The 26,565-nt window shown below is 37.3% G+C and overlaps 1 protein-coding gene across 2 annotated transcripts in view; it reads right to left on the reverse strand.

The window, feature by feature from the left end:
• The window catches only part of BDP1 (B double prime 1, subunit of RNA polymerase III transcription initiation factor IIIB), a 51,367-nt gene that overhangs the window by 6,323 nt on the left and 18,479 nt on the right, over positions 1 to 26,565 (reverse strand). The window contains exons 18-39 of one of the 2 annotated variants that reach the window (XM_041398143.1): positions 25,247 to 25,478; positions 23,696 to 23,877; positions 22,853 to 23,066; positions 22,169 to 22,356; positions 21,436 to 21,607; positions 19,902 to 20,023; positions 19,030 to 19,249; positions 18,302 to 18,489; positions 15,041 to 15,233; positions 13,784 to 14,001; positions 12,467 to 12,857; positions 10,317 to 10,430; positions 10,011 to 10,047; positions 9,504 to 9,587; positions 8,643 to 8,862; positions 7,526 to 7,683; positions 6,747 to 6,888; positions 5,989 to 6,175; positions 4,654 to 4,714; positions 2,929 to 3,118; positions 1,333 to 1,546; positions 392 to 434 (exon numbers count right to left, since the gene is read on the reverse strand). In XM_041398143.1, the coding sequence (XP_041254077.1) occupies positions 392 to 434; positions 1,333 to 1,546; positions 2,929 to 3,118; positions 4,654 to 4,714; positions 5,989 to 6,175; positions 6,747 to 6,888; positions 7,526 to 7,683; positions 8,643 to 8,862; positions 9,504 to 9,587; positions 10,011 to 10,047; positions 10,317 to 10,430; positions 12,467 to 12,857; positions 13,784 to 14,001; positions 15,041 to 15,233; positions 18,302 to 18,489; positions 19,030 to 19,249; positions 19,902 to 20,023; positions 21,436 to 21,607; positions 22,169 to 22,356; positions 22,853 to 23,066; positions 23,696 to 23,877; positions 25,247 to 25,478 (3,770 nt within the window). Of the gene's footprint in view, positions 1 to 391; positions 435 to 1,332; positions 1,607 to 2,928; positions 3,119 to 4,653; positions 4,715 to 5,988; positions 6,176 to 6,746; positions 6,889 to 7,525; positions 7,684 to 8,642; positions 8,863 to 9,503; positions 9,588 to 10,010; positions 10,048 to 10,316; positions 10,431 to 12,466; positions 12,858 to 13,783; positions 14,002 to 15,040; positions 15,234 to 18,301; positions 18,490 to 19,029; positions 19,250 to 19,901; positions 20,024 to 21,435; positions 21,608 to 22,168; positions 22,357 to 22,852; positions 23,067 to 23,695; positions 23,878 to 25,246; positions 25,479 to 26,565 lie in introns of both variants that reach the window. The other variant, XM_041398142.1, reaches the window with a different exon arrangement.

Genomic DNA, 26,565 nt, shown 5'->3' on the forward strand with positions numbered 1-26,565 from the left:
CAAAATAAAAATAAACTATTTTGGCATTGTGTGGTTAAAATGCCAGTTAATACTTTTGATTATTTGTGCTTTTTAACAGGTGGAAATATTTGCTTAAGAGAAGATAACATGTTTAGTCAAAAAAACCTCTCAAATTTCACCAATAAACTAGCTACAGCAATGCTTTTAAAACCATTATTAAATAATCAACATTTATGTAGTTCAGCACACCTAGTTTACAGCAGAAAGCATGGAATGGTGGTATTAGTGTAGTACGAAGAAAACTTGTTTCTACTTTTGTATTAGATGGCCTCAGACAGAATTATTTAGCATGACAACCACTATTAAGTTGTGATGTGTTTACATTCATTATACTTCGGTTTACAAGTTTAAGTGTACATACTGCACATACCAGAAGTTACCTCTGGCACCTCTGTGGATTTAATTGAATAATCCTGTATTTAAAAAAGAAAAAAAAAGAGGGTTTTTTATTACTCTCAGTACAGAAGAGACAATGAAGTTGATAAACTCATATCACACATGCACAGTTCTAAGAGCAGGACTGATACAGAAGACACTGCAGCATCATTCATCACTTAACTCATTTCCTAAACAGGCTTTTCAAGGTGTTCTTAAGACAAATTACTCAAGACAAGGATATTGAGATAAGAGATCAAAGAAGAAGACTGTTATCCATCACTTCCTAGAAAAGCTCTCTGAATCATCTGGGGAATTACCACCCATTCCTACACCAAGGTACACTACACAATCTTAGCCCACTTATAAAAATCAATTAGTTGATGCCATAAGCTTGGTCATATTGTAAAAAAGCACAGAAGGATGCTGGAAAGATGGTGGCTTGTTTTCACTGGCAGCTTGCTCTTTTAAACTAGTACCTGCTATGTTAAGAATCAATAGGAATATATTGAAGAGCTTCTTCATGTAACAGACACAATGCAGATTCAAAACATCATTCAGTGAACGTAGACATCCTGCTAGCCTCCCAATATACCTGCAGTTTCCTCTCCTGCAATGCCATTGTCATAAGGGTGATGCAGAATGAACCAAGTAAGACATATTACCAGTCTGTCTACTAGGAAGTCTAATTAAAAAACACCTGAGAGCCTACAGATTCTCAAAAAACCTTAACAATAAATAAACAAGCACCCAAAACCGGTTGTAGATTTAAAAACTAAAAGCAATCCATAGTGTTGATTTTCCTTTAAGTTGTATAGGCATATATAGTACATATTTAAGCAAGTGACGCCATTAAAAAAGAAACATAATTAAAATGCTCTATTATGTGTTATGCATCTACCCCATGGATGAAAACTCATCAAATTATGATCTCACCTTGTAAGTAGTTTCCAGATTATTTTCCACTGCAACAGTAGATGGAATTTTCTTGGAAGGAGGAAAATCATGCTCTTCAAGTTCCGCAGCCAACCGTTTCTGAGCTGTCTGCAGCTTTGGAACAGGGTCTACTGCACTCTCTAGTTGTTTGGTTTCCATACTGCTGTTTAAAGGTCCAGCAACCTTACCAGCTGCAGTTGTCAAGGATCCAATACTGTTTATATATATAAAGTCATTATTGTGACAGTACAAGAAGCCAACTTGTATAAAGTTTCTGTGTGGAAATTACACATGAATCTCTGGTGATACTCTCTCTTGCTTAATGTCAATATTAACTACAAATGTACTATTTACTACCAAGAAACAATTTGTTGTGCTATCTGGAGTTAGTTTTTCTAGTCATATTGAACTTAGTTTAGCTGTTCTATTTGAACTCCACTTGGTCTTTTCATACAATGCAAAAATATGGCAACTTATTAACTGCCCTAGAAAAATGCTATAATGCAGTATTACTTATCTGCACAGTTGAGCCCCCACATGCTGTATGATCTCAAAAGACATACAGACATATGTAAGACATACAGAGAAGCAGCAGAGACTAGGAAAATATGGTCAAGCAGCACAGGGACAGCAAGACAGAACATGTACTCTAACTTAGCCTGTCATGACTTGTTTATCATAAGTAGTTCCATGGGAGTCAGAATTACTACACTGTGTAGCCAACATTCACTCAAAGACCTACCCTTTCAATAAAGGAATGATATCAGTATCTGATATCACAGGGCAAGATTCTCCACAATTATGTGGAATTGCATCACACTCTAGTTATGATCTGAGTAGTTTCATTACTACAGTATTAGCGTTTGCGGTTTTTTTACTACTTTGCAACAATTTCATTTTTCATAATGTCTTTTTCCTTTTTTTTTCTCCCAAATGGACTAAGAGATTTAGTTCAACTGTAATGTTGACATAAAAATTTTATTACACTGTGTGCAGAGGTACTCTTTGTAAAAGAAATTCAAACCCTTTTGGATTACAGTAGACAAACCAGCTATTATTCTTCGGAGTAATTAATTAGTTTGTGTTTTCATCTTGTCTGCCTTTTGAACAGCAAACTCAAGACAGCAAGAATTTACATCTACTGTTTATAATGTTTTCCAGAAAACCATCTACATGAAAAATCTGGACAAGCAATTAATAAACAGCTACTCTACGAAACTGTTAAAGTATTGTAAAATGCAAACATGCTTAGATTTTTTAATTTCAATTGCTCTGCATTGTAAGTATCCACAAGGCAAAGTAAAGCTCAAGCTGGACAAATGACTTCTACTAAAAAGGAAGACCTACTCTAAAGCGTAAATCAGAATTAAGATGACACCATATCCCAGCTAACCAAAACACTAAATTTAAAACACGTATAGAATCTTCCTCAAATTGAATTAGAGCCCTTTTCGCTTTCTTAATTCTCTAGCCATCCGTCAAAATTACTTCCTCTTGCACTTCTTCTTTTAAGAAGTTCTAATCAGTACTACACAGTCAGAGAACAATCAAGGTATACAAAAACTGTTTCACTCTGACAAAAAATAAAGCATTTACCTCTCCACTTCAGTCACAGTTGTTTGACTCGCATTTATTGGGCTGATAAGTATTGGGGCTGGTAGTACTGGTTCTGAAGTTTGTTCCACCACAGCAGATGCATCAAACTCTTTTGAGCCAGCTGGGATTTCCACCAATGTTAAAATGAATGTCTGCTCTTCCTCTGGACATCTATGATCATCATTCACTGCTATAGTTTTTTCAGGGAAATAAATAACAAAAAACCTATTAATCAAACATGAAATTATGCTGTTCTCTTCATGTCCTCCCTACACAGAGTACTGAAATTTTAGGCATTCATTTATCCACGGAAAAAGGCACTGGGCATGTTCTTGAGACAATAAGCTTCCTGACCTCCCCGATGAGATACACATCATCATCTCCTGGTGCTTATTCACTGCAGAGGAATCCTGATTACCATTTAGAATGAGGAATATTAAAAATGCCTGGTAATGATGAAGATTTTAAAAGGATGTTCTAGCATTAAAGAGCAATTTGCAGTTTAATTAAACTTATGTCATAGTGGTTAAGTGGCCCTCTGTCTTCAATTTTAACTCTCAGTTATTAAGAGTTACTTCTTTAAATGGCAGATGTCTGCTATTTTGAAGGTAAGCACAGGATTTTTCCCCTCACTGCAGACTGGCAGAACAGGATCTGAGAAGCACAGTCTTGAATTTAATAAGATGAAAAACAGAGATAATTTAGTCAACAGACATTAACAGATAACTGCCAGCTGCCATCTGCTAGAATTTAAGGAACAAGCACTTGTAAAGTTTTCAAAAGATGGAAAACAACAATGGTACTCCATTATTTAAGACAGCTCTCAAGGAGGTAAAGCTGTTAATCCAATCTCAGCTTGCTTGGATTAAATAGGGTTTAAGATGCTTCACCCCAAGATTCTTGCAATAACAGAGCATAGCAACAGACATCTAAAAAGAAGTATTAGACTGATCTTTTGCAGAAGCTCATGAGTTACAGGTTTGGACTACAGTTTCCATGTAAAGTAAGTATTCTGGGCTTTTGTCACTGTGACTATCCCATATGTTAGACAAGTAGTGGTTTGAAACCAACCATTTCAATATGTTCTAGGGAACAGCAGACATCACCTTCACAACTTTCATCATACTTGATCAGTTAGGCATTAATCTGTTGACTCAGTACAGCTAAAGAAGGAAGTGTGATTGTTTTACACTTCCCCTCTTTTTCTTTCTGTCTGCTCCACACTTGCTCAGTACAGCCCTCCTACTCACAGAACTCTGACAACAGCATTCACTTGATAACTTCATGAGCAACTATAGCTCACTAAGCCAGTGGAAAACTACAGTTTCTCGCCTTCTATCATGTTCAGTTTTTGTTGGGTGAGTCAGAGGTGCATAAAAGACTCTAAAAACTATATACTATACCTACCACAGGGTAAGCAGCAGGAGCTCTCAACAGGGCAAAGAGAGCAAGTTTCCCTTCCACTGATACTTAAACTTAATGAAGGGCTATTCAAATAGTTCCCAAGTCTCATTTCCATTAACAAAATGTAAAGACAAGAGGCTAGGGAGAGGAATGTCATTATGCTGTGGATCATTATTTGTGTTAATGGAATAGATTGATTAATCATGTAAATGAAAATTTTAATTTTTTTTAATGAAAATTTTAGGGTTTTATTCTTCTTTTAGTAAGCACAAGATAAACAAATGTGGGCTTTTGTTAACTTTGAATATTAGCACATTATACCTGATGTTTCTTCTGTGCTGCTTATGCAATGTCGTTGAGCATCCTGAGTACAAGCTTCATTCTAGAAACAACACAGTTGAAATAAAACAACTTAATAAATCTGGGAAATTACTCTAGGAAACAGGAAGAAATAGAGCTGTCAAATGCTGAAGATCCAAAAAATCAAATCACATCATCATTATTTCATTTGTCAGTTTTCACTTCTAGCTGTTCTAGGCTGAAGAGTTTCATTAGCCTAACAAGGACAAGAAACACTAGGGCAATATAAAACTTATATGAAGCTTGTTGTCTGTACTGATATTTTGTCAAAATAAAATTTATACTTCCTACAGCACAATTCTGTCAGAGATGACTCACACAATAAATTGTTCAGTAGCACTAAGAAAGCAGATTCCTACAACCCTTAACAAACCACTGAGTGCCAAATAAAAACATGAAGATCTACAGCTCATCTATCCCTTCACTTCTACATCTTGTCCCTTTGCTAAAACCAGGAATTAATTGAACCAGCTCTACTGCAAGCTGCCCTTTCTCATACTCTCTCTGCCAGGCCTGTAAGAGCAACATCCTTCTTGCAGGTAGTCCTAATATGAAATCAGCCTTGACACAGCAACCCACTGCACTCAGGAAACAAGTTTCTATGATCAGCCATTACAATCTAACTTTGTGCTCACTGATCTCAGACAACACTAGAAACCCCGGGGAACTGCGAATGAACCTTTCCCTCATGACAAAAATAAGGTAACTCTCATTTATACTAGAACATGGACACACCAGCCGCTGGAATGAAATGGATGTGAAAGACATATTGTGTACCCATAACAACATACATGATGATGATATAAATGATATAGATATATGTAAAAATATGCAAAATTTGTGTATGTCATATAATAACATGCATGTAAAGCTCTTGGTTTTTTTTAATAAACGAGAAAGAGCATAAAAAAGAATGAAGTTTGTTTTAAACAAAGAACATGCTCCATACAAGCAGTAACATTTAAACTTCATTTTAATGTAAACAAATATAACAGTAAGAGGTCACACTGAACAGATACAAGAATCCTAGGTAACTTCTTCCACCAAGACTTCTTAAAAATTCTTCACAATTTTGCTAATGTGCATCACTTATTACTGAAACGTTCTAAACAGAGTTTGCAAAGATTAAGTTCGTCCGGAAGATTGTTTGGACATGCCCCTGTGAAACAGAAAGTTTCATGTACCAGCTGAAGTACCAGGCGTTTAGAACCGGTGAGTATATTTGCACTGAAAACCTCTTTACAGAATTTCAAAATCTGGGCACTTATGGACTGTAATTAAGTTCTTGTTCTTTACCTGAGTAAAGTTGACTCTACATATATGGTGTTCAAGAGGACAAGGACTCTGCTCAGAAAGTTCATCCACAGAACTTGGATTTGGACAATCTTCTAGTCCAAGGTGTGATTTTTCAGGTTTTGGTGATGCAGTTAGATGTCTTAAATCTCCTGAATTTCCACAAGCATCTCTTATCTGCTTTTCTGTTCTGCAAGGTATATATCTAGTTAATTAAAAACCAGATGAAGATACCCTGTGCAATGCTAAATTCTGTGTTACAATGTATTTAACATGAATAATGTGTAATTACAGGGAAACAAAGCGCCTGTTTAAAGACTACATCATTGTACTAAACAGAACACATAATCTTTGAACAAATGTACATAAAGAATTTCACAGAAAGGCCTCTGTAACTTCACTGATGGAGACATTCCTACTGAAAGTACAATCAAGAAGGAAGCCTTATAAGCTCATTAACATTTCTAAATTAATCAACTCCTTAACATTTCCTGCAGTTTCATGGAAGACAGTTAAGCAGCAAGGTAATTACTAAGCTCTGAAATAGCAAACAAAAGTTAATGTTCTATCTCCAAAAGCTGTAGCACAATATGTAAGGGAGAAAAACCTGAAACCTGAACGGTACACTACCTGTATAAACACATACACAGTTTCTGTGAGCACACTTTTTCCATTACAGTCACACACTACACCTGAATTTTAGCTGCATATTTTAAGAGACAGTAGGAATAAAGTCAGTATTAAATGATGAGTTGTCTTACCTCTCAGTTTTCTCTACTTGCTTGGTAAGTTCTGTACTTCCAGATGCAAAGTCATGAAGGTCTGAAGAGTCACGTGCAGCTGGTCTGACTGGTTCTGGTTCCACCTTCTTCATTTCTGCATTATCCCTCAAGGTTGTAGGATCTAAGTTTTATAAGAATAAAAATTAAAATATTGTCTTTTCAGTCTGTGGGTGTATATATATATTTGTATTACTTTTTATATATAATATTGTATAAATTAAAGTTTTGTAGTATGTTTATATAGACATATATACATTAATATGCACACGTATACTTGTGTCTTATATAAATAAGGCACATACACATATCTCATCTTGCCTTTCCTATTTTGCCAGGGGTATGAAGACAATTAAGAGTTTGAAGACTACCTTTTTTGCAACTACTTTAAGAATAGAAAGCCAGTTTTTCCTATCTCCTCTTCTACTTTTAATGGGGAAGGAAAAGACAGTAATAATAGAAAACAAGTACCCTGTATTTGACTGTATTTCTGTAATTGGCAGTCCAGTAATTTAAGTGCCTTCCAGGTATTTTAATACCTGCAGAAAAAACCTGCTATTCAAATTTCATTTAATTTCATACTGAAAAGTATTCTCATGTATACAACAGTATCACAAATGGGTACCCTTCATTACAATGGCAATGTATCATCTGTGAACATGAATGGAAAGTGAAGACTTTCAGCTTTGTTTCACTTCATAAACAGATGTGAATCTATCAAATAACCATTTTCAGAGCCTTATGATAAGAAATAGGCTTACCAGTTTGAATTTGCTCTAGTTTTTCTACAAGTACATTTGCATTAAGTATCTCCTGCATTATGTTTTCATTGGACCTCAGTATTGGAGAGGTTGGCTCAGGCTCCAGGTGTCTGCCTCCTGTCAGTCTCATACTATTCACCGTAGGCAAAGAGCTGCCACTACAAGTAAAAGGAAATACGTCATCAATAGAGTCCCTAACTTTTGACAGTTAGTGAAGAGATGATATAATAGATATGGGGTAGATCAGACAATGAAGATCTGAAATGCAGGCTGCAACTGGCAGAGAAGACAGAACTACCTGGTAGGACAAAAAAACTAAAAATCATGTCCAAATTGAAACAGGCAGGTGTGCTGCCAAGTAGTATGTTTCTAATGCAAAGGAATTGAAAAAAAAAAAATTGAAATGTTTGAATAATAGGAGAAGATCAGAAATCTGATACATATGACATGGTACTAAGTTCTGGTTTAATAATACAATTAAACTGGATGCAAAATAAATTATCTTGATTAAGATTTTTCAAAGACCATAATCTCATACTTTGCTCAAGCGGTCAACAAGTTAAATAGTCTTTCAAATAATACATGATCACCAGCAGATGTTTCTCTGGGAAAGTGTCCCACTAAGCTGTCATGTAATTCACAAATGCAAAAATTATTAATGACCATTCACTAAAACCATAATGATAGAAGATCAACTGGTTTCTTGCCATCCCTTTGCTCTAAATCTTTGCTCTACATCCCCACAACAGCAGCAACACTTAAGCAATTTGCCTTGGTCTGATTAGCTGTAGAGAACTTTGCAAGAAAGAGCTTGATAATTAAGAGTGATCCAGTACATCATTAGTTTTGATTTTTTTTCTCCCCCTCTTCCCTGGGTAAACATAATTTCATGAGAGAAAAACAGTTGTAGATACCCAAAATTACATACAAACACTTCATGAAAGTAGTAAGAAACAGACGAGAGTTTTTGCAGATTACATATTAAATTACATAAACGGAAAAACCTTTACTTAAGCAAGACTGCTTGCAAATCAATAAAAATGCCAGACAGAACCTAGCAAAAGTAAGTAGTGCCAGAAGACCTCTCCCACTAAAGTAAATGAAGTAGTAATATAACCTGGTATCAGTAGCATCCATCTCTACACCTCTTCTTGTGCCAGTGATTTGATGCTCTACATTGATGTTGTTTCCATCCTCAGAAGGCAGCAATTCCTTGACAGAAGTATCTGAAGCAAGTGAATACTGACTAGAAGTTCTATTTTCTTTGGAGTAGGCGTGAATTACCAGGCTATGAGCCATGTCCAAGTCATCTTGAGCAGGTAACATATGTGTCTGTTCTGGTTATAACAATAAACAGAATGGAAAATTTCATTTAAAACACTCAGGTTTGGCGTAGATATAAAGCTATATAACTTCGAGCCTCATTTAACGAAGTTTGTATTCTCCAAAGACAGATTAAAATCCCAGATAAACACAGTCCTAAGAGAACAGTTTTTGTAGTAAGAACACAAAAACTAACGTTCAGCAAACAGAAGTAGATAATAAATGCTATGCAAAATCTGTAACAAACCCAGGTAATTTCAGGTTGTAGCTAGTTAGGATGAAAAGGCTATGCTTCACATTAAAAGTCTGAAAAGATCACTGAAAGTTACACTCATTTAAGCTTGATCCCTCTCTTCTGTCCAGTTTATGTGCCCAGATCAATTTAAACATGTGCTTTCTAAAACAAGTCACAGAAACAACTTTTTAGCAGTGGTACAGTTGGCAGTATTCAGTAGGGTGCCTGCCTCTTTCCAGCCAGCCTGTATTGGCTGGACTCACTACATGCTACAATGCAACAGGACTAAAAGCATAAAAGACTCTTGACCTCCTGCTATGCAGCAGCATGTGGAAGAACTTTGCAGCCACTGCTCCATCCCTCCTTAGGTGGACCCAGAAAGCACGAGAGCAAGGCTTTGTCCCATAAATCAGATCATACCTTCAGTGCTTGTTTTTAACTGGAAATTTGGATCACCCATTGCAAGTAAAGTCATAGCAGCTTCAGTGCTTCCATCATTAATTCCTGTGAAGTTGTTCACACACATTAAAAGTCACAAGCACATTAACCAGAAATCCACTTATCCATTTTCAAAATTTGACGCTACTACCACTACAGTGAAGTACGTATTTTTTTAATTGACCTTATTTATGAATTAAAATGCTTGTAGACAAGCAGACATTCTCATCCAGCAAATTCAAACTACTGTTGAAACAGTGAGCAGCAACATGACTGCCTTTAAGGGTATACTGGATACAGGTGGCAAGGTGTTGGCAGCAGGGGCCTGCCCTGGACACAGCCAGTTCCAGCTGACCCACTGCAGGACACAGCTGAGCCTGTCAGCCAAGATGGTGGCACCTTTGGAAACATATTTTAAGAAAGGGGGAAAATATGTATATTGGTAGCAAGTTAACAGGAAATACATGAGCAAGATTGTTTCATATCTACCTTTGTCCACATCTGGATTTTCATGTATGATTGTTTCCTTAAATACAAAGAAAAACAATATCAAAGTTCTATATAAAATGACCCCGTAATTTTTATTTAATGCTTACATATAAATTCTGTGCCCACAAGTTACCCTGGTTTTAAGGCTTACAATATTTACTAACACAGTTTTCCCACAGGTATGCCTCACATCTGTGTGGGACAGGTACCAATCTAATAAGCTATACAGTTACATTCAGACCCAGCAACAAGAGACTGCTGAAATAGCCTTGTATGACCAATGAAACAAACAAAAGACATTCTTACAGCTGTTGAGGTGCTTTCTCCTTCCCTCTGTACTACTGGTTGGATAGAAGCACAAGTAAGACTTTCAGCATCAGTAGCCACCTGCACATCTGGTATATTCACAGATATTTCCAGCTGTAAAAGTAATTACAAGTATTTCAGTTCATCAAATGCAAAAGAAAATCTGTCAAATGCAAATTTTTATAAACCTCACATATTTAACAGATGTTCAGCATCTAGAGAAATCCTCTGCAAAAATCATACCTTCTGATTTGAGAAGGAAGCAGTGGTATGAACAGAAGGCAGAACAAGTACCACTACCTGTAGCTAAGTGGAAGCATCAGACAACCTACGGCCTTGCTTCTAGTCACTCACTTCTCCACTGAACTAAGTTATGCAGCTGAGATCTTTTATAGTGACTGTTTACCTCAAATGGATTTTCTTAGTTTTACTCTTTTTCTGCCTTTCACGTCTTCAGGATGGAAAAACAGTACAGACTTATTTCCAAAGCAAGATAGGGAATCAATATGCTGACACACAGGAACATACCCACTCACTATTTCACCTATTTTTTTTCTTCCTCAGCAATGTGTTTTCACTGAGAACTTCAGACATTTGACATTTTCAGAAATGAGGACTTGAAATTTTACAGGAAGTCGATGATATTTCCAGGGAAGTTCTTACAGAAAACACTGCTCCATCTGGGTTGCTCTCAAAGACTTGCACTTTACAGACTTTCGACTGACCTATTTAAATTTTACAACAACTAGGTCCTTGGGTATCTAACCACATTCCTCACTAATACTCGTGTCTCCTAAGCGTTAAACTAGGCAACTTGATTGTAATCCCCACAAATTATATACATTCCACATCTCTGAAATCAAGGATTCAGCAACAGTTTCCATACAGCAACTTTGCTGCCAATTATCGTTCTAGAAATCCCTCTGTGTTTTGACTGAACATTAAATTATTCTGCTGTTTCACACGGAGAAAGAAACAGCGTGATTCATTCAGGTGACAATAAAAAGCAGGATTTCAATGGACAAAGAGAGGAAGAGGACTACAGTAGTGGTATGCAAAAAACCACTAGAAAGCAAATAGCACTGAAGTGAAAGGAAAATAGTGATCATGGGGAAAATAATAGAAAAATGTCTTCTACTGGATAGTGTAAGACCTAAGCATGATACAAATGGTATGAAATAAAGGATGAAGATTGTACTGGCCATAACTGGGATGAAGTTAATGTTCTTCATACCAGCCCACATAATGCTGTCTTTTAGATTTTTAATTACAACACAGTTGGTAACACACCAGTGTTTTTGCTATTCCTGCATCATGTCAAAGCTTTATTCCTATTCTTTTACCCAGCAAGGAGGTCAGGGGTAAGCAAGAGGTCAGGAGAGTACACTGCTAGCACAGCTGACCCCAGCTGATCAACAGGGAATTCTGTATCCTGTCATGACACACTCAGCAATAAAAGCCCAGGGCAAGGTGGGAGAAGAGGAAGGCATTTGTGATTAGGGCATTTGTCTTCCCAACTTACTCTTACACAGACTGAGGCCCTGATTTCCAAGAAGTGGAAAGCAGCAAACAAATTCCTTATTTTGCTTTTCATTTACATGCAGCTTTTCCTTCATGTATATAACTGTCTTTATATCAACAGAGAAATCTTGCCCTCCTAATTTCTCCTTGTCCCACAGGAAAAGGGAGTAAGCAAGCAGATGTGTGTGTCTGGCTTCAGGTCAGGTTTTAACTGCTGACAGTTAAAAGTTTCTTGGCAAGGGGGACATGACATACAGAAACATTTTCCTCATACCCTCATTTCCTAACATTCAAATATGAAATTGAAGTGCTCCATTTGACCCATCTTGGGCCCCAAAACACATGGATGAGCATCAAGTCTGGGCCTATATTCAATCCCAATAAACAAATTGCTGAGTTCCCTGCAGACCTATATACAGCTTGCAAACATAATTACATAACTGGATTTTAGGCTTATGCAGTTTTAAGTTCAAAACCAAATGTATGTGCCAAGTAACATCCCTGCTACTCTCAACACCATTCTTACCTTGAACTCGGATAAAACCCAAATACCCAGAGATACAATTAGAATAAAATCTTTTCAAACAATCAGAATAAAATTACATTTGCAGAACCCAGCTACACAATACCTCCTCCACGGTTTCCTGTATCTGCATAGGAATTGGTTTTGGAGATCGAAGACCTATAGGAACAAACACTGGAGCCTTGTTTACTTCCTCTGATGCAAAGCATTCATCTTCATCATCAAGCTCAAAGTCATCTGCCTCCTCATCCTCCTCCTCCTCTTGAGAAGCCCGGAGAGTGACAAAGGTTATCTTCGAACTTCTGGGTTCCTTCCCAGATTTTCTTCTCTGTGTAGTCTTCAAACTTTTGTCTCTGGTAACACTCAGTTTAGCTTCTTGCCTTTGACTCCCCTTCTCACTGCAATCAGCCTCACATTCAGAGGCAGAAGTAGCAGTTTTTGGCTCCAACACATGTTGTGGCAGCGCTGTCTGTTTTGATGATCTCCTGAACTGCCTTCTAAAGTACAGAACAAAAACAATGAAATCCAAGACCTTCCAAAGAGAAGGAGACTACAAATCAAAATAAACTAAATTAAAAAAAATAAGTTGTCATTGTGACTAACAATGCAAACTATTTACTTCTTAACTTAATAGTGACAAATAAATATTTAATCAGAAATTTAATTTCTTCCTGTGTACATAAGGTACTTACTGCAAATACGTACTAAGCAGTTTCAAAATGCTAGAAATGTTCACAATTAAACTTACAAGATACACAATTCTTTGATTAGAAAAGTATGAAATCATTTAATTTTGAGGAATGTGGAAGACACATACTTTTTAAGTCATAGGAACACTTCCAGTTGTTGTTTGCTAAAGCTAGACTAGAAGCCCCAAACTATGATACCTTAATTGATCAGACTATTGTTTACAAATTGAAACTGTTAGGTGGTAACTACTTACCTGCTTTGGTTTCTCAGACAACATTCTCTTCAATAATCAGTTACCTATAGATTCCTTCTTCAAAATCATGGGCACAACCACTCTGAGTACCAAAAGCAATTACAAACTTTCCCCCCAAAATATCCTCCTTGGTAAACTGGTGGACAGTGGAAGCTAATGGTACCAGAGGACACTACCAGCACAAAGTTTCTCTTCAGGTTAATCCCACAATCCCTGTGCCCCCAAAAATGGGTACTCTCATGTCCTCCCCTATAAAATCAGGAATTTCTGTTGAAACCATGAGATAGCTTGGTGAGAGTGCTGGCTGTGTTCATTTTATGAGAATACAGGCAGAGTAAGAGACAAAGGAACATCTGCTAAGTTCAGATGGAAGACACAAAAGCTGACATGCTGTATGCACTCACATTACTCACGGCAGACCTATAGTCAATAACTCTCAATCAACTGAGTTTGGTTTATAAAGCAAAACAGTTGTTTTACCTCGTGAGATTTCCTGAATGCTTTTCCTGTGAGGTAGAAAGCTGAGAATCTTTATCTTGTTCTACGTGTCTCTCACTCTCTGACAATATCTCTGGAGACTGGAGTGTGGTGTCCTGCCTAATTCTCTTGCAACATGTTTCTTCAACATTCTCCGCAAAACTGTGTTTCCTTGTAGCTTCTGAGAAGGATCCAGCTTCCACTGTATTACTGAAGTTTTCCTGAACAGAGGAGATTATTATTACCGTATTAAATGCCAAACATTTGTAAATGGTTTTGGTGACTTAAAGAACTTAGTTTGAGGATCTTGAGAATGTGCCCAGCTGTCATCTCTGATAACTTAGCATACTCTTCCTCACTGTCTTTAATTTTGGGTTCTATAGCAGAGGTGTTATTAACTGGTGTTATCTATGATACCTGAATTCCCAGTGCTGCTGGTAGTTAATAGACCAACACCATGCACAATTTATCAAGAGGAACAATTCTTTAGAAGCTGGAAAGATGAATAATTTTCTAAAATTACCTATTAATTTAAAGAACAATTTGCAGGAATGAAAATTTTTTTCTACCTTGGGAACAAGATAGGGAAAAAAGCTATCATACTCTATATAAAAGCATTTAAATATTATTCAACATATATGTAGACAAACATCAGCAACCACAGTTCTGTCAACAATGGATACTTGGCTAAAAGAATATGTTAACTAGAAGTTTAGTGATCCATATAAAAAATAGGGAACACCAGACAAAGTTGACTCAGTTATCACAGCTTTAGACAGAGTTGGAACTAGTCTGGGCTAAGTTAGGCCTGCTGAGCAAATTTAAGAAGGTCTGAACTTTGTTCGCACTCATTTTAATTTCTAAGTATAATAACAGATTTAAGGTAATATCTGAGGTTAAGGTAACTGCCTTAATTTCCATTGTTCAATGAATAACAAAACAGTAAATTATTTTTCAACAGCATAAGCATGTATTTATTATAATGCAAATTTCTGATCACATAAACCATCAAACTTAAGACAACAGTGTATATTAGGTATTTCCACAGGTTTTTTTCTAATTTTTTTAAAAAATTAGAATTTTTTTAAATTCTAATTCCATTTATTCAGCATAGTTTCCAATAGTGAATTTTTAAAAAAATCAAATAATCACATTAACATTTTCCAGCCACATACTGGATTTCTGTGCCACCTATCCTTCTAAAAACTTGGGCAAAAGAATCGAGGTATAACTGGCTCAAAATACATGATCAGCACTTACCCCTGATACACCTGTTTTTAACAACACCAAAAACTCTTCTTCATTTCTCTCAGTATTGTCCTCTTCCCTGTTTCCACACTCTTCAGGATAATCTGTTTTCCCAGTAAGTCTCATTAGGTCTGGCCTCAGGTTCCAATGGGGTTCCCCTCCTCTCTGTTCACTTTCTTCTCCAGAACTTAATTTATCATTGGACCTACAAAAATATGTTTCAACTTTTACTTCTGAAGAACCACAAAGTACACTCTACAACCTTGGCTTACTATCAGATATTTAATAATTCGAAATGAACTTGTGTTTCGAATTTTTATTTGCTTAGTTGGCTACATGTAAAAAAAAACCATAAAAGAAGAAAAATAAACACTGCATAAGGGAGATAATTCGTCTGCAGCACTGAACATTCCTGATTAGTTTTGGGAAAGACCTTAAGAAAGAAAAGAACATTAAGTCAGATAGACTGGAAAGCATCTGCTATACCAACACAGGTCTCCAAAATTAAGCAGCCAGAGGAACACTACATTCACTAATCCCAGTGCTCAAGGTTCTACTACTTTCAAAAAGGATGCAATTCTTATACTGGTTCAAACACGTTCAGATTGGTAAAACAGAAATCTTGGCCTTCTAAAGTCATGGTTTGAGAAAAGGGGACTAAGAGTAATCAAGAAGAATACAATTTCGTCAGCCTCGTCTCAGTCCCTGGGAAAGTGATGGAACAACTAAATCTGGAAACTGCTTCCAGACACATGAAAAACTAACTTGGTAAGCATGGATTACTAGTGGGGAAGTTATGCTTAATCAACTTGATAACATCTTTCAATGAAATGACCAGATCGATAAATGAAGGGAGAGCAGTAAATAGTGTCTACCTGGACTCCAGTAAGTCTTGTAACACTGTAGAACACTGTCTCTTCTAACATGCTGATAACTGAGCTCATCAAGTATGGACTGAAAGTCCATTAAAAACTGATTGTCAGGTTCTGAGGTTTGTGATCAATGACACAAAGTCCAGCTGGAGACCAACCAACACTGTACCCCACGGGTTAATACTGTATTGAGTCCTGTAAAGTATCTCCACAAAATAATCTGGATGATGGAGCAGAGTGTAACCTCATCAAGTTTACAGATTAGACAGATCTAGAAGGAATTGCTTCCCAAGGACAAGGCATGCAAAGGTTATACTGGCCTCCAGAGGGACCTGGAGAGGCTGGAGAAGTGGGCTATGGGAGCCTCAGGATGTTCGGCATGAGGAGATGCAAAGTCCTGCACCAGAGGAAGAGCAGCCCAAAGCACCAGCACATGCTGCAAACCACCCAGATGGAAAGCAGCTTTGCAGAAAAGAACCCGGCCGTCCTGGTGGTCTCTGGGTTGAACATGAACCAGGAAAGTGCTGTGGCTGCACAAACAGTTGATGGTGGCCTGGGCTGCAGCGGGAGCAGTGTTGCCAGCAGGCCAAGGGAGGTGATCCGTGCCCCTTGTTCAGCACTGATGAAGCTGCGCCTGGAGGACTGAACCAGTTCCGGGCTCCCTGGCAGGAGAGACCTGGACACACTGGAGACAGCCCCTCAAAGGGTCATACAGATGCTAAGGGGCTGGAAGCATCTCTGCCAAGACAAAAAGCTGAAGGAGCAGGAACTGTTCAACCTGGAGAGGAGGCTCAGGGGGAGCCTTCTCTGAAGGATCTGAAGAGATCCCTCTTCAGCAGTTCCACAAAACCCTAAGGGGAGGCTGCAGACAGGACAGGGCCAGGTTCTTTCCGGGGTGCCCTGTGACGGGACAAGAGACAATGGGCAAACAGTGCAGGACAGGAGGTTCCTTCTGAGCACCAGGAAATCCTGTTTCACTGGGAGGGTTAGCAAGCACTGGCACCGGCTGCCCAGAGAGACTGTGGAGACTCTATCCTTGGCAAGATTGAGCAGCTGTCTCGACACACTATTGGGCCACCAGCTCCAGGTGCCTTGACTGGGGGGTTGGACCAGAAGACTTCTAGCAGACCCTTCCACCCTCAACCACTCTGTGAGTCTGTGAAAGTCCACTATCATAGAAGACAAGAAGATTGTCAAGTAAGGCCCTTGTCTTGTCAGCACAAAGACTCTGGGACATGATTTTAGCATAATTTATGGAAGAGATTTTAGTGAGTTTTAGGTACAGATGCAAACCAGAAGTTAATTCCAGAAAACAGCAAAATTTTAAAATAATTTGGGGCTGCTCTGTGTAAGTAAAGACAGAGCAAAAAGTAGCTTATAACATAACCCAGAGCTGTTGCATGTAAGTGGCACTATCTGCCTCATACTACACATACATTACAAGCATCATCACAGGAGTTCTACTACTGGAAAGAAAAATTGAAGAGACTCAGAATATATATTACAGAAACATAAAGTGAGCTTGCTGTCTTCTTGTCAGTTCTCAGTTATAAGCATTTATTAGTGAGCAATTCTGACAGCTAAACCCTGATTACTTGCTTCTACTCTCACCCATGAACTACCTTCTAAAAAGGAAAACAGCCTTGGAAAAAAACCCTAATCCTGTTAAAAACTGTTCTATTACTTAAGAACGCCACCTAGTGACTTGCACAGCACATAGTAGATAACAACTAGTACAGAGCCTGTGCTTCCAAAATCAAGTGCTGTATAAAAATAACTGGACAAATGCACAAAATTTTTAAAGTACTGTCGCAGCTTAACCACAGCAGACAAGTAAGTGCCATGAAGTCAGTCAGTCCCCAAACCCCAGGGAGGAGGAGAATTGGAAAGAAAAGTTAAACCTTGTGGTTTAGAGATGAACAGTTTAATAATCATAACAAAATAAAATATAAAATAATGAAAAGGAGAGGCAGACACACAGACAGAGGGTAATAAAACACAAGGAAACAAGTGATGCACAACTGCTCACTGCTTTCTGACTGACACCCAGCCCATCCCCAAGAAGTGTTCAGCAGCTCCTGGCCAGGTCCCTCCAGTTTATGGAGTGAGCATGATATTCCATGGTATGCAATATCCTTTTGGCCAGTTCACACCAGCTGTTCTGGATGTGTTCCCTCTCAGCTGCTTATGCACCTGCTCACTGGTAGACCATGAGACACTGAAAAGTTCTCAACTTAGGGTAAGCACTGCTCAACAACAACTAAAATGTCAGTGTGTTACCAATATTACTCTCATATTGAATCCAAAATGCAGCACTGTACCAGCTACTAAGAAGAAAATCAACTCTACCCCAGCTGAAACCAAAATGAAAGATTTTTTACTTTGGAAACAGGTAATTTACCTTTCTGTGGTATCCTGAATGCCTCCTATAGCATCTGCAGATAGACATTCTTCTTGCTCTCTTTTGCTGTTGTAATTTGGTGATTTTTTAGAAGAACAAAGTGTTCCTGATGTCATGCTTCTTGAATTTATGTCTAGACTGTCATTATCGGCCAAATTTCCCACAAGCAACAATTCCCTCATGTCATCCTTGGATTTGAGAAAAAAAAAAAACAACAATATTAGCAAAGTATATAAAATATTTTATTTATTATTGTAACAAAATGTATCGCCTGTAAAATAAAGTATTGCAAATTATGATCATGTTGCTAACCTGAGATGAAACTTCATTTAAAAACTTACAAGTAGTTTATGGCACCATCACTGCTCTTTGCTCCTCTAGGAAGGCATTTAGCTAATAAAAACAGATACTAAAACCAATATAGTCCTTTATGAGAAGCAATCAAGGAGCTCGGGAGAAACCCAGCAACAGAAATACAACATGCAGGTAACTATTCATGTATCATGAATATGACTGAAATGTCAAAATTCAAGTGAAGTCTCTGTATGTCTTATCAACGTGTCACTGGCAGAATTTTGGAAAACCCTGTAATAGCATGCAAATACTGAACAGGAATTCTTACTAGGCTGAAATTAACTAATGCATTTACAACAGCTTATTTAGATGCCTTAAAAAAAAGCTAGTGTGGAACCAAGCATGAGTAAGTGTAGTCAGAAATAGAATCTCACTTTTGAGGAGAAAAGGTTTTCAGATTCTTCTACCACAGGCAGATTCTCTCCATGATTCATTTCTTCTTCATCTGGGGCATCAAGTTTTTGTACTACTGGAGATCCTTTTTTGCTGTATGTTCTTTCTAGGTTTGGTCTAGCTCTTGGAGACTCAATCCTTACGAGTTGTCCTGGTTTCAGAGCACTCAGCTTGCCTTCTTGGGAGGTAAGTTTTTCAGTACTGGTGAATTTAAAGCAAACAAACAAAAACAGAAAATACACACTTGACTTTGGTTGGGAGAGGAAAAAAAGCACTTCTGCAGTCAAGTTTTGAATTAACACTTACACAAGAGACTGCTTTGTTTAAGATTAATAAAATTATATTTTCAAATATATTTCTCATTCATGGTTAACCTTGGAGCAGAAATATCAAAATGTCTTTGTCAAGGCATTCTTAACATAAAAAACTATTTGAGTTGCTAACCATACCAACATCAAAGTATAAACACTTTAACACATACTTAAGATCTTATTTTAACAAGAGTGGCAGTAAAATAGAAGAGCACATGGATGGACAAATGAAAGTCAAGTCTCTAACATTTTGCAAAATTTCTGTTACATATCTTATACGTGTGATTGCTACTTAAGCAAATACAGACCAAGTAGACCTATGAGCTCATACAAATCAAGTAGGTACCAGATAAATTATGACAAAGAGTGCAGCTAAAAAAAATGTGCTCTGAAAACACTGGAAGAAGCTGTTTGTAGGCACTGAAAATTTAAGACTGTAGGATGACAAAAGACAAGGAACAGAAGAATTGACATTTGAAAAGGTGTCTCATTATGACAGACAAAAGCTTTTCAAATGCTATTCTGCTAAACTCAAACCTCACCTGCTTTGTTCAGACAATAAGGTTTCAGAAATAGAGAGGACCTGAGGCACCTCTTGCTGTTCCTGTTCCTCTTTGCTCAATACATCTGCTTGACACAATACAACTTCATTTTCACCCTTTAACTGAAAGTAAAAGAAGCATGAAGAAAAATAAAAGTATGTGAGTTTCTAAAACAGAAAATACAAAAATAGAAACTATGCTATTTTCCCAATTGGAGTAAAGGTAATAATCATGTTATCATAATTCAATTTATACCCAAAAAGAAAGAATCATGTTATCATAATTAAATTTATACCCAAAAAGAAACAGAAATCTGCATACTCCTGGGATAACTAGAGTTAAGTTCTTAAATACTATGTGCACCCAAGCATTATGGGAAACTCTTGTCTATTTAGCATTCAATCAATTCCCTAATACATGGAGCACTGTGGAACAAGATACTTCAGCAAATGGAAAACCTTTGAAAACTGGACACAGCAGAGGGCAGCACAGACATACCCAAGCCACAATAACATAGCCTCAAGATCCAGAAGGCCTAATAAGCTTTATGTCTGTATTTGCCACACTGGTTCCACAAAGAAGCCCCTCAAACATATCTTTCAACACTTCAGGCCTGTGACAGCTTGATTAGTAAAGAAGAGCATCAGACCTGCTCTGGTTCTACAGATTTGCCCAGTACAGAGCAGATGCATGTGCACGGTTCACAGGCCACAGGTCAAAAGAAGCCAAAGCTGAACCACAAGGAATTATCTCAACTAGGGGTGAGCCAACTGTGGCACTGATGGGAGATGAGAGATGAATGCAGGACACAAGTACTTCTCATAGGCTCAAGAACAAAACCAGCTATAACACCACTCCAAAACATCAGTCACTCTTGCAAATTTTAGCCGTATTTCAAATCCAAGGCAAGTCTACACAGATAACCCTACATCCATGACATGATTCATGTGCAACCCACAAAACAGTTACAGAGAACACATCACACTGTAAATTACTTTTGAGGATTTCCACATCTTTTCAAGTCCCTAGTAAAGTGTCTGTGGGGATACACAGTGTCATTTACTTGTACGAAATAGAGGAGTATCAGGTACTCATGAAGCCAGTTAAAGTTATCAAATTTAAAAAAACCCTTTTTTCATAAAAATAGCTGTCCTCGGCCTTTGCTTGAGACCTTATACTAGATTGCTCAACACAGACTTGATTCATCCAAACAGGAAAGATGAAATGAGAAAAAAAAGGTAATTCTTATGCATTTTGATTCTAGTTTGTATAAATGTGCATAATTTTTTCCTATCCTGCATTTCAATCAAAAGTAGATCCTTTGTAAAAAAAAATACTTAATACTTCAAGTTGTAGACCTCACTGATTTCATACCTACATTACCTCAGCTTACCAGGGTTTGGAAATTTTAAAATTTAATATATTGTCTCAGCTTCAGGCAATGCAACTTCAGTGTTTTCACTTCACTTCATAAAAGTGAACATGCACTTCAAACCAACTTTGAAGGCAAAGCCTTGCTCTTATTAAAGCTTACCATGACAGTATTGTCAAACTCATCTTTTTGCTCTGCTTCAGGCATTTTCTTGCTCTCATTTTCTGATATTTGTAACTCCTTTCCAACAGTTGTTACCAAGTTTGGCTTGTATCTCTTGTTCCATGCCAGCTGAACAGGTGGAAGAGGTGCATATTGACATTCTTCTTGAGTGCTGTTTGCGTCATCAATGCAAAGTTAAGACAGAAAAAAATCATCCAAAACTTAGTACAAACACAAACACAGGTCCATTAGTATTACATGCAAAAACCACTGAGTTTTGAGAAGAAATCTTGTGAACTAAAAGTTCAGCTGAGTTTAAATTACAAACAACAAATTGTTCCAGAGAAGATTTTGAAGTACCGGTCTCCTAATTACTTCCAACAACAGAACTAACTAACTCACTGAAGGTATTGACTTACTGACTATTTGTTGCTACCAAAGCAATTTTCACATGGTTTCTCTGATAAGCAAAGTAAGTATTTCCCTGCTTAAATGAAATTAATCCATTCTTTCAGATGATTAAACAGTTATAAAGCGAATGCTCATTAATGTCATGCTTAGCATAGAAGCTACTGAAATTGTAGTATTACTTGTGTTGAACTATGACAATGGAAATTTTGTGCAGTATTTTCATTAGACTATTTTTGCCAGATGGCAATCCACTGGCACAATGATTTCCTTGTAAAATTCTTTCATTGTTACAGTCAAGGATGAAAAGTAGATGAGCCCTTACCCAGCAATAGTAGTAGAAATGTCATCTTGGCTAATTTCAAATAGGCAGAACTCCAGTTCACCATCCTCTGATCTTGGAAATGTTTTTGGTGACTTACAACTTGGCCTCTCAGAAACTTCCTGAGAGCTAAGTGACTTCTCCTTTCCCAAGGATTCTAGTGCATTTAAGACTTCACATTTTCCTGCTTTCTGAAAAATGTAAACACAAGAACCAGAAAAAGCTGTAATAATAAACCAAAAGGAGACTATGATGTCTATGAAGTTTAGTACTCACCACTCTCTGAAAAATTCAGAGTTTTTTGCACTCTCCTACAAACTGCTCACTAATGATTTCTCCGTCTTTCCAGGACAAATACACACCTTTTTGTTTACGACAAAAAAGCCTGAAATCTGTGCCATCTTCTATTAATACTTTTTTTTTCTTCCCTGTCATCTCTATAATGCCACTTTGGGTCAGAAAGACATCGGGACATGTACAGGAGATTCATCATATCATCATATGTGAGTCATCTTCTTCTCCTCACATATGACCAAATTAAAAGTACACAAGTTTTAAGGTAGAAAATTTAAGCTTGTGAAAAAAATGTTTCAAAAAGCTAACTCAGTATTTTTTAAAATCATCAGTACTTCATTTCACAAAATGAAAAGCTCACATATAACTAAAGGAAAAAAACAAAAGCCTTACATCTGTGTCAGGAGGGATGCTACATTGACTACCACACTGTGTCAAACTTTCTTCCTTGTTGCTATCTTTCTGTGATGCACCTTTATTATTTACATCCAGAACTTCCTTTCTACTAGCTGCTCTTAAATTTGGCTTTGGTCTCTGGAATCGCGTCCTCAGTAGCCAAGCTGATGATACGACAGTTTTCTCCTCTTCCTTCTGAGGACGAGATTCCCTGCAAAAACAAGCAAAAGAACAATCAAAGGCATGGGACAATATGGCATACTTGTATACAGCTCTCAGAACAATAACATTAGTGACATCAAAAAGATCCAATATAAAATCACCACTAAATGTCTCTGTATCTTATAAATAGGAAAGCAAAGAAGTTAACCGCCACTTCCACTTGAGACCTGGAAGACAAGTTGAGACATTTTACTGAGATACATACATTTCACAAATACCTTCCTCTAATCATGTTTAAAAGACTTACAGAATACCTGTGGTTGACTTATTTTTTTTAAGAGGCGCTTTAATTAGAAACCAGACTCTGTACTTAAGGATCTATATAAGCACACTAAAATGCACAGTGGAAACCACCACGGAGAAGACAATCACAGGGACTGAACATTAGAAAAGTGCATTTTTTTTAAAACTAGGCCAATAGTCCAAAGATCAAATTAACAACCAAGAGCATATAATTTTAATGCTTTCAAGATCTTGGGGCATTGTTACTTGAAGTCTAGCATTGTCTTGATTAAAACTTGTTTGTAATGGCAGAGTTGAATGTAATATAGTATAATACATAAAGATACTGATAGCTTTGAACCATTCCTTGTCTCAACTGAAGTGAAATAACCTTACCCTGTACTAGAATCTGAAACCTGTTTGGAGACATCTGACAATCCCTTTTCACTTTCATTGCTTTCTGCTTCTGAGGACTTTTCTTGGAAACACTGTCTTGTATTTGAGTTCATCTCAGAATCTGCAGAAACATCTTCTAATGTCACACTGGGTGGCTGTGTGGCTTCAAGAACTGTTAAATCCTAAAACAAATAAAAGTTCCACTTTGTTAAGACGAAATATTTACTCCACCTCTCTTCTAGTAGAGCAGGAGGAAAATGAGAAAGTTTAAATATTTTCTACAGAAACACTAAGATTTCTCTTTCTTCTTATCATCCAACTAATATCAGTGGCTACTATAAAAGTAAAATATATTTATACTTTCTCTTTTAAGTGGTTCATCTTCTGAGGCATTCTTTCTTTGCATTTCTCTTTTCAGATCTGGTATCACAATACAACCAAGTCAGATATATTCCATTTCCATGTATGCTGGTTTTGACTAGGGCAGTTAGCTTTCTTCACAGTGTTAAGTATGGGGCTGTGGTTTGGGTTTATGCTGCACACAAGGCTGATAATACAGAGATGTTTTAATTATTGCTGAGCAGGGCTTACACAGAGCCAAGGCCTTTTCTGCTTTTCATATTGCCAAGCTGGAGAGGAAGCTGGAGGGGCATGGAAGGATGGGTGGGGACACAGTCAGGATAGGTAACCCAAACTGACCAAAGGGATATTCCATGTCCTGCTGAGGCATGGACAGGTAGCTCAGTATACAAAGTGGGGGGAAATGGCTTTTGTCTTCCAAGTAATCATTAAGTGTGATGAAGCCCAGCTCTCCTGGAGGTGACTGAACCCTGCCTGTTCATGGGAAGTAGTAGAAGAGTTTCTGGTTATGCTCTGCACATGAGTATAGCTTCTGCTTTCCCTACTAAACCTTATTCAGGGTTAACCAGCACTCAGGGGATCTCAGCCCCTGTTTTCCAGCTTTTACCCTTCCAGTTCTGTCTCCAGTACTGCTGGTGAGGCAGTGAGCAAGTGAGCTGGTACTTGGTTGCTGACTGTGCTTAAACCTAACACCATGGAAAACAGAACCCAAGTGCAAAAATGAGGAAATTTTGTTACTGTAAATTTATTTTTTTCTGAAATAATAAATAAAGCATGCAAAGCCTATCCCTACAAATTATGTAGTATGTACCTAGGTCTTTGTACCAAGGCTTCTATTAAGGACCCAACAAAACAGCGTGTGTTGTGATAAGACACGAAATGATGACACAGACACTGCTGCTCTCGAGGGGAACAAAAAGAAGAAGAAGAACTTTATTTTCTGACTCTAACATTTATAGTTTTCCAAAGGTGACAGTGGATTGGAGGGTGACAGTGCCGCCTCTCCAATGCCACTGGACAGACCAAGGGTCCATCAATTCTCTCCACCTCCATGAAAGAATGCAAAACATAGGTTATTTACAGAACTGTGTGTGAGAAAGTTTGTTGAAAGAATACAAACATCAGAAGGCTTAACAAAGTCTTACAAAATCAAGGCGACATCGTGCATAAGCAGTTGCTCAAGAAACTTACACTTCTAAGGCAGGGATCATTGTTTTCATCTTGATGGCGTGTGACACCTTTTACTGCTTCTTCACCTTCAGTTGTCTCCTCTTCAGGATCTTTTTCATCTATCAGTTCTTTTCGCCTTGCAACAGTTCTTCCTAGATTTGGTTTTGGTCTCTGTATTCTACCTCTTTTTAGAGCTGTTTGATTCAACACAATCCGTTTGGTATCTTCTTTTAAACCAGCTGTTTCATTAGACCTGGAAAAACATATATGATCCCTGAAGTACATACCACATCTGAAAGTGGGAAGACTTGGAGAACAGGTGCTTTTTTCCCCCTTTCTTTTAAATAGTTATTAACATACACTTACCTAAAATGTATTACTAGGCTCCTGAAAGGATAAAATTGGAAATGTATCTACTAGGGACTGAGAGTTTAAACTTATGGTGCCCTGCTATTTTCCTCTTCCCACTGGTGACAGTGTATCACACTAGAGAGACCTTTCTGATCCATAATGGACCTCTTTGTATTCCTATCTAGTCTAGATGGACCTAATATAATAAGGAGTTTAAAAATATGTAAATATTCAGAGTTTTTCTTTAGTGAGTTCAGAAACTACATAAGTAACTTTTTTATCTTATTAATGTAAAAGTATCAGTAGTGCGTTACTAGAATGGTCAGATTCTTCTACAACTTTTTACACTGAGCATCAAGTCACAGAGCAGGTTAATGAAAGCAGTAACTGAAATTTTTTTCTGGCAGATTATCACACCCAATTTATCCCCACCAATCCTCTTCAACTATCTCCCTTCAAAAGACAAGCTTGAGGTTTTGGATTTTTATTTCTCGTTTTGGTTGTTTTGGGATTTTTTTTGTTGGGGAGTATTTGGGGGAAAGTTGGCTTTTTCCAGTTTTTATTTTTTACAATCTCCTCTATAAAACATATTATTCCTTTTACACTACAGCCACCACTTCACTGAAGAAAAACACAACACTTAATAAACATATGCATTATACTGTCCACACATTGAGTTTTTTCTTCTCTTATTTGACATCTAACACTTAACTACACTTTAAGAACATTTAATTCTATTATTTAAATACTTAACCACTGGAATGGATACATTTTAGCATTAAAAGTGAGTAGCTAAGGCTTGTTTATTTTTTGAGGGACTAAATTTTCAGCTTTTCTACATTTACCATGACTGACTTATAATTTAAAAGTACAACTTTAAAAATGAAAATGCTTAATATATGTTTCATAAATTAATGAAGATTCCTATTTTCCCCTCAATTTCTGTAGTGCAGAAGTTTCTTCAAAAACTTCTATAATTACCACACTAC

Source organism: Onychostruthus taczanowskii, unplaced genomic scaffold (assembly GCF_017590055.1).
Source record: "Onychostruthus taczanowskii isolate IOZ18803 unplaced genomic scaffold, ASM1759005v1 scaffold141, whole genome shotgun sequence".
NCBI lineage: Eukaryota > Metazoa > Chordata > Aves > Passeriformes > Passeridae > Onychostruthus > Onychostruthus taczanowskii.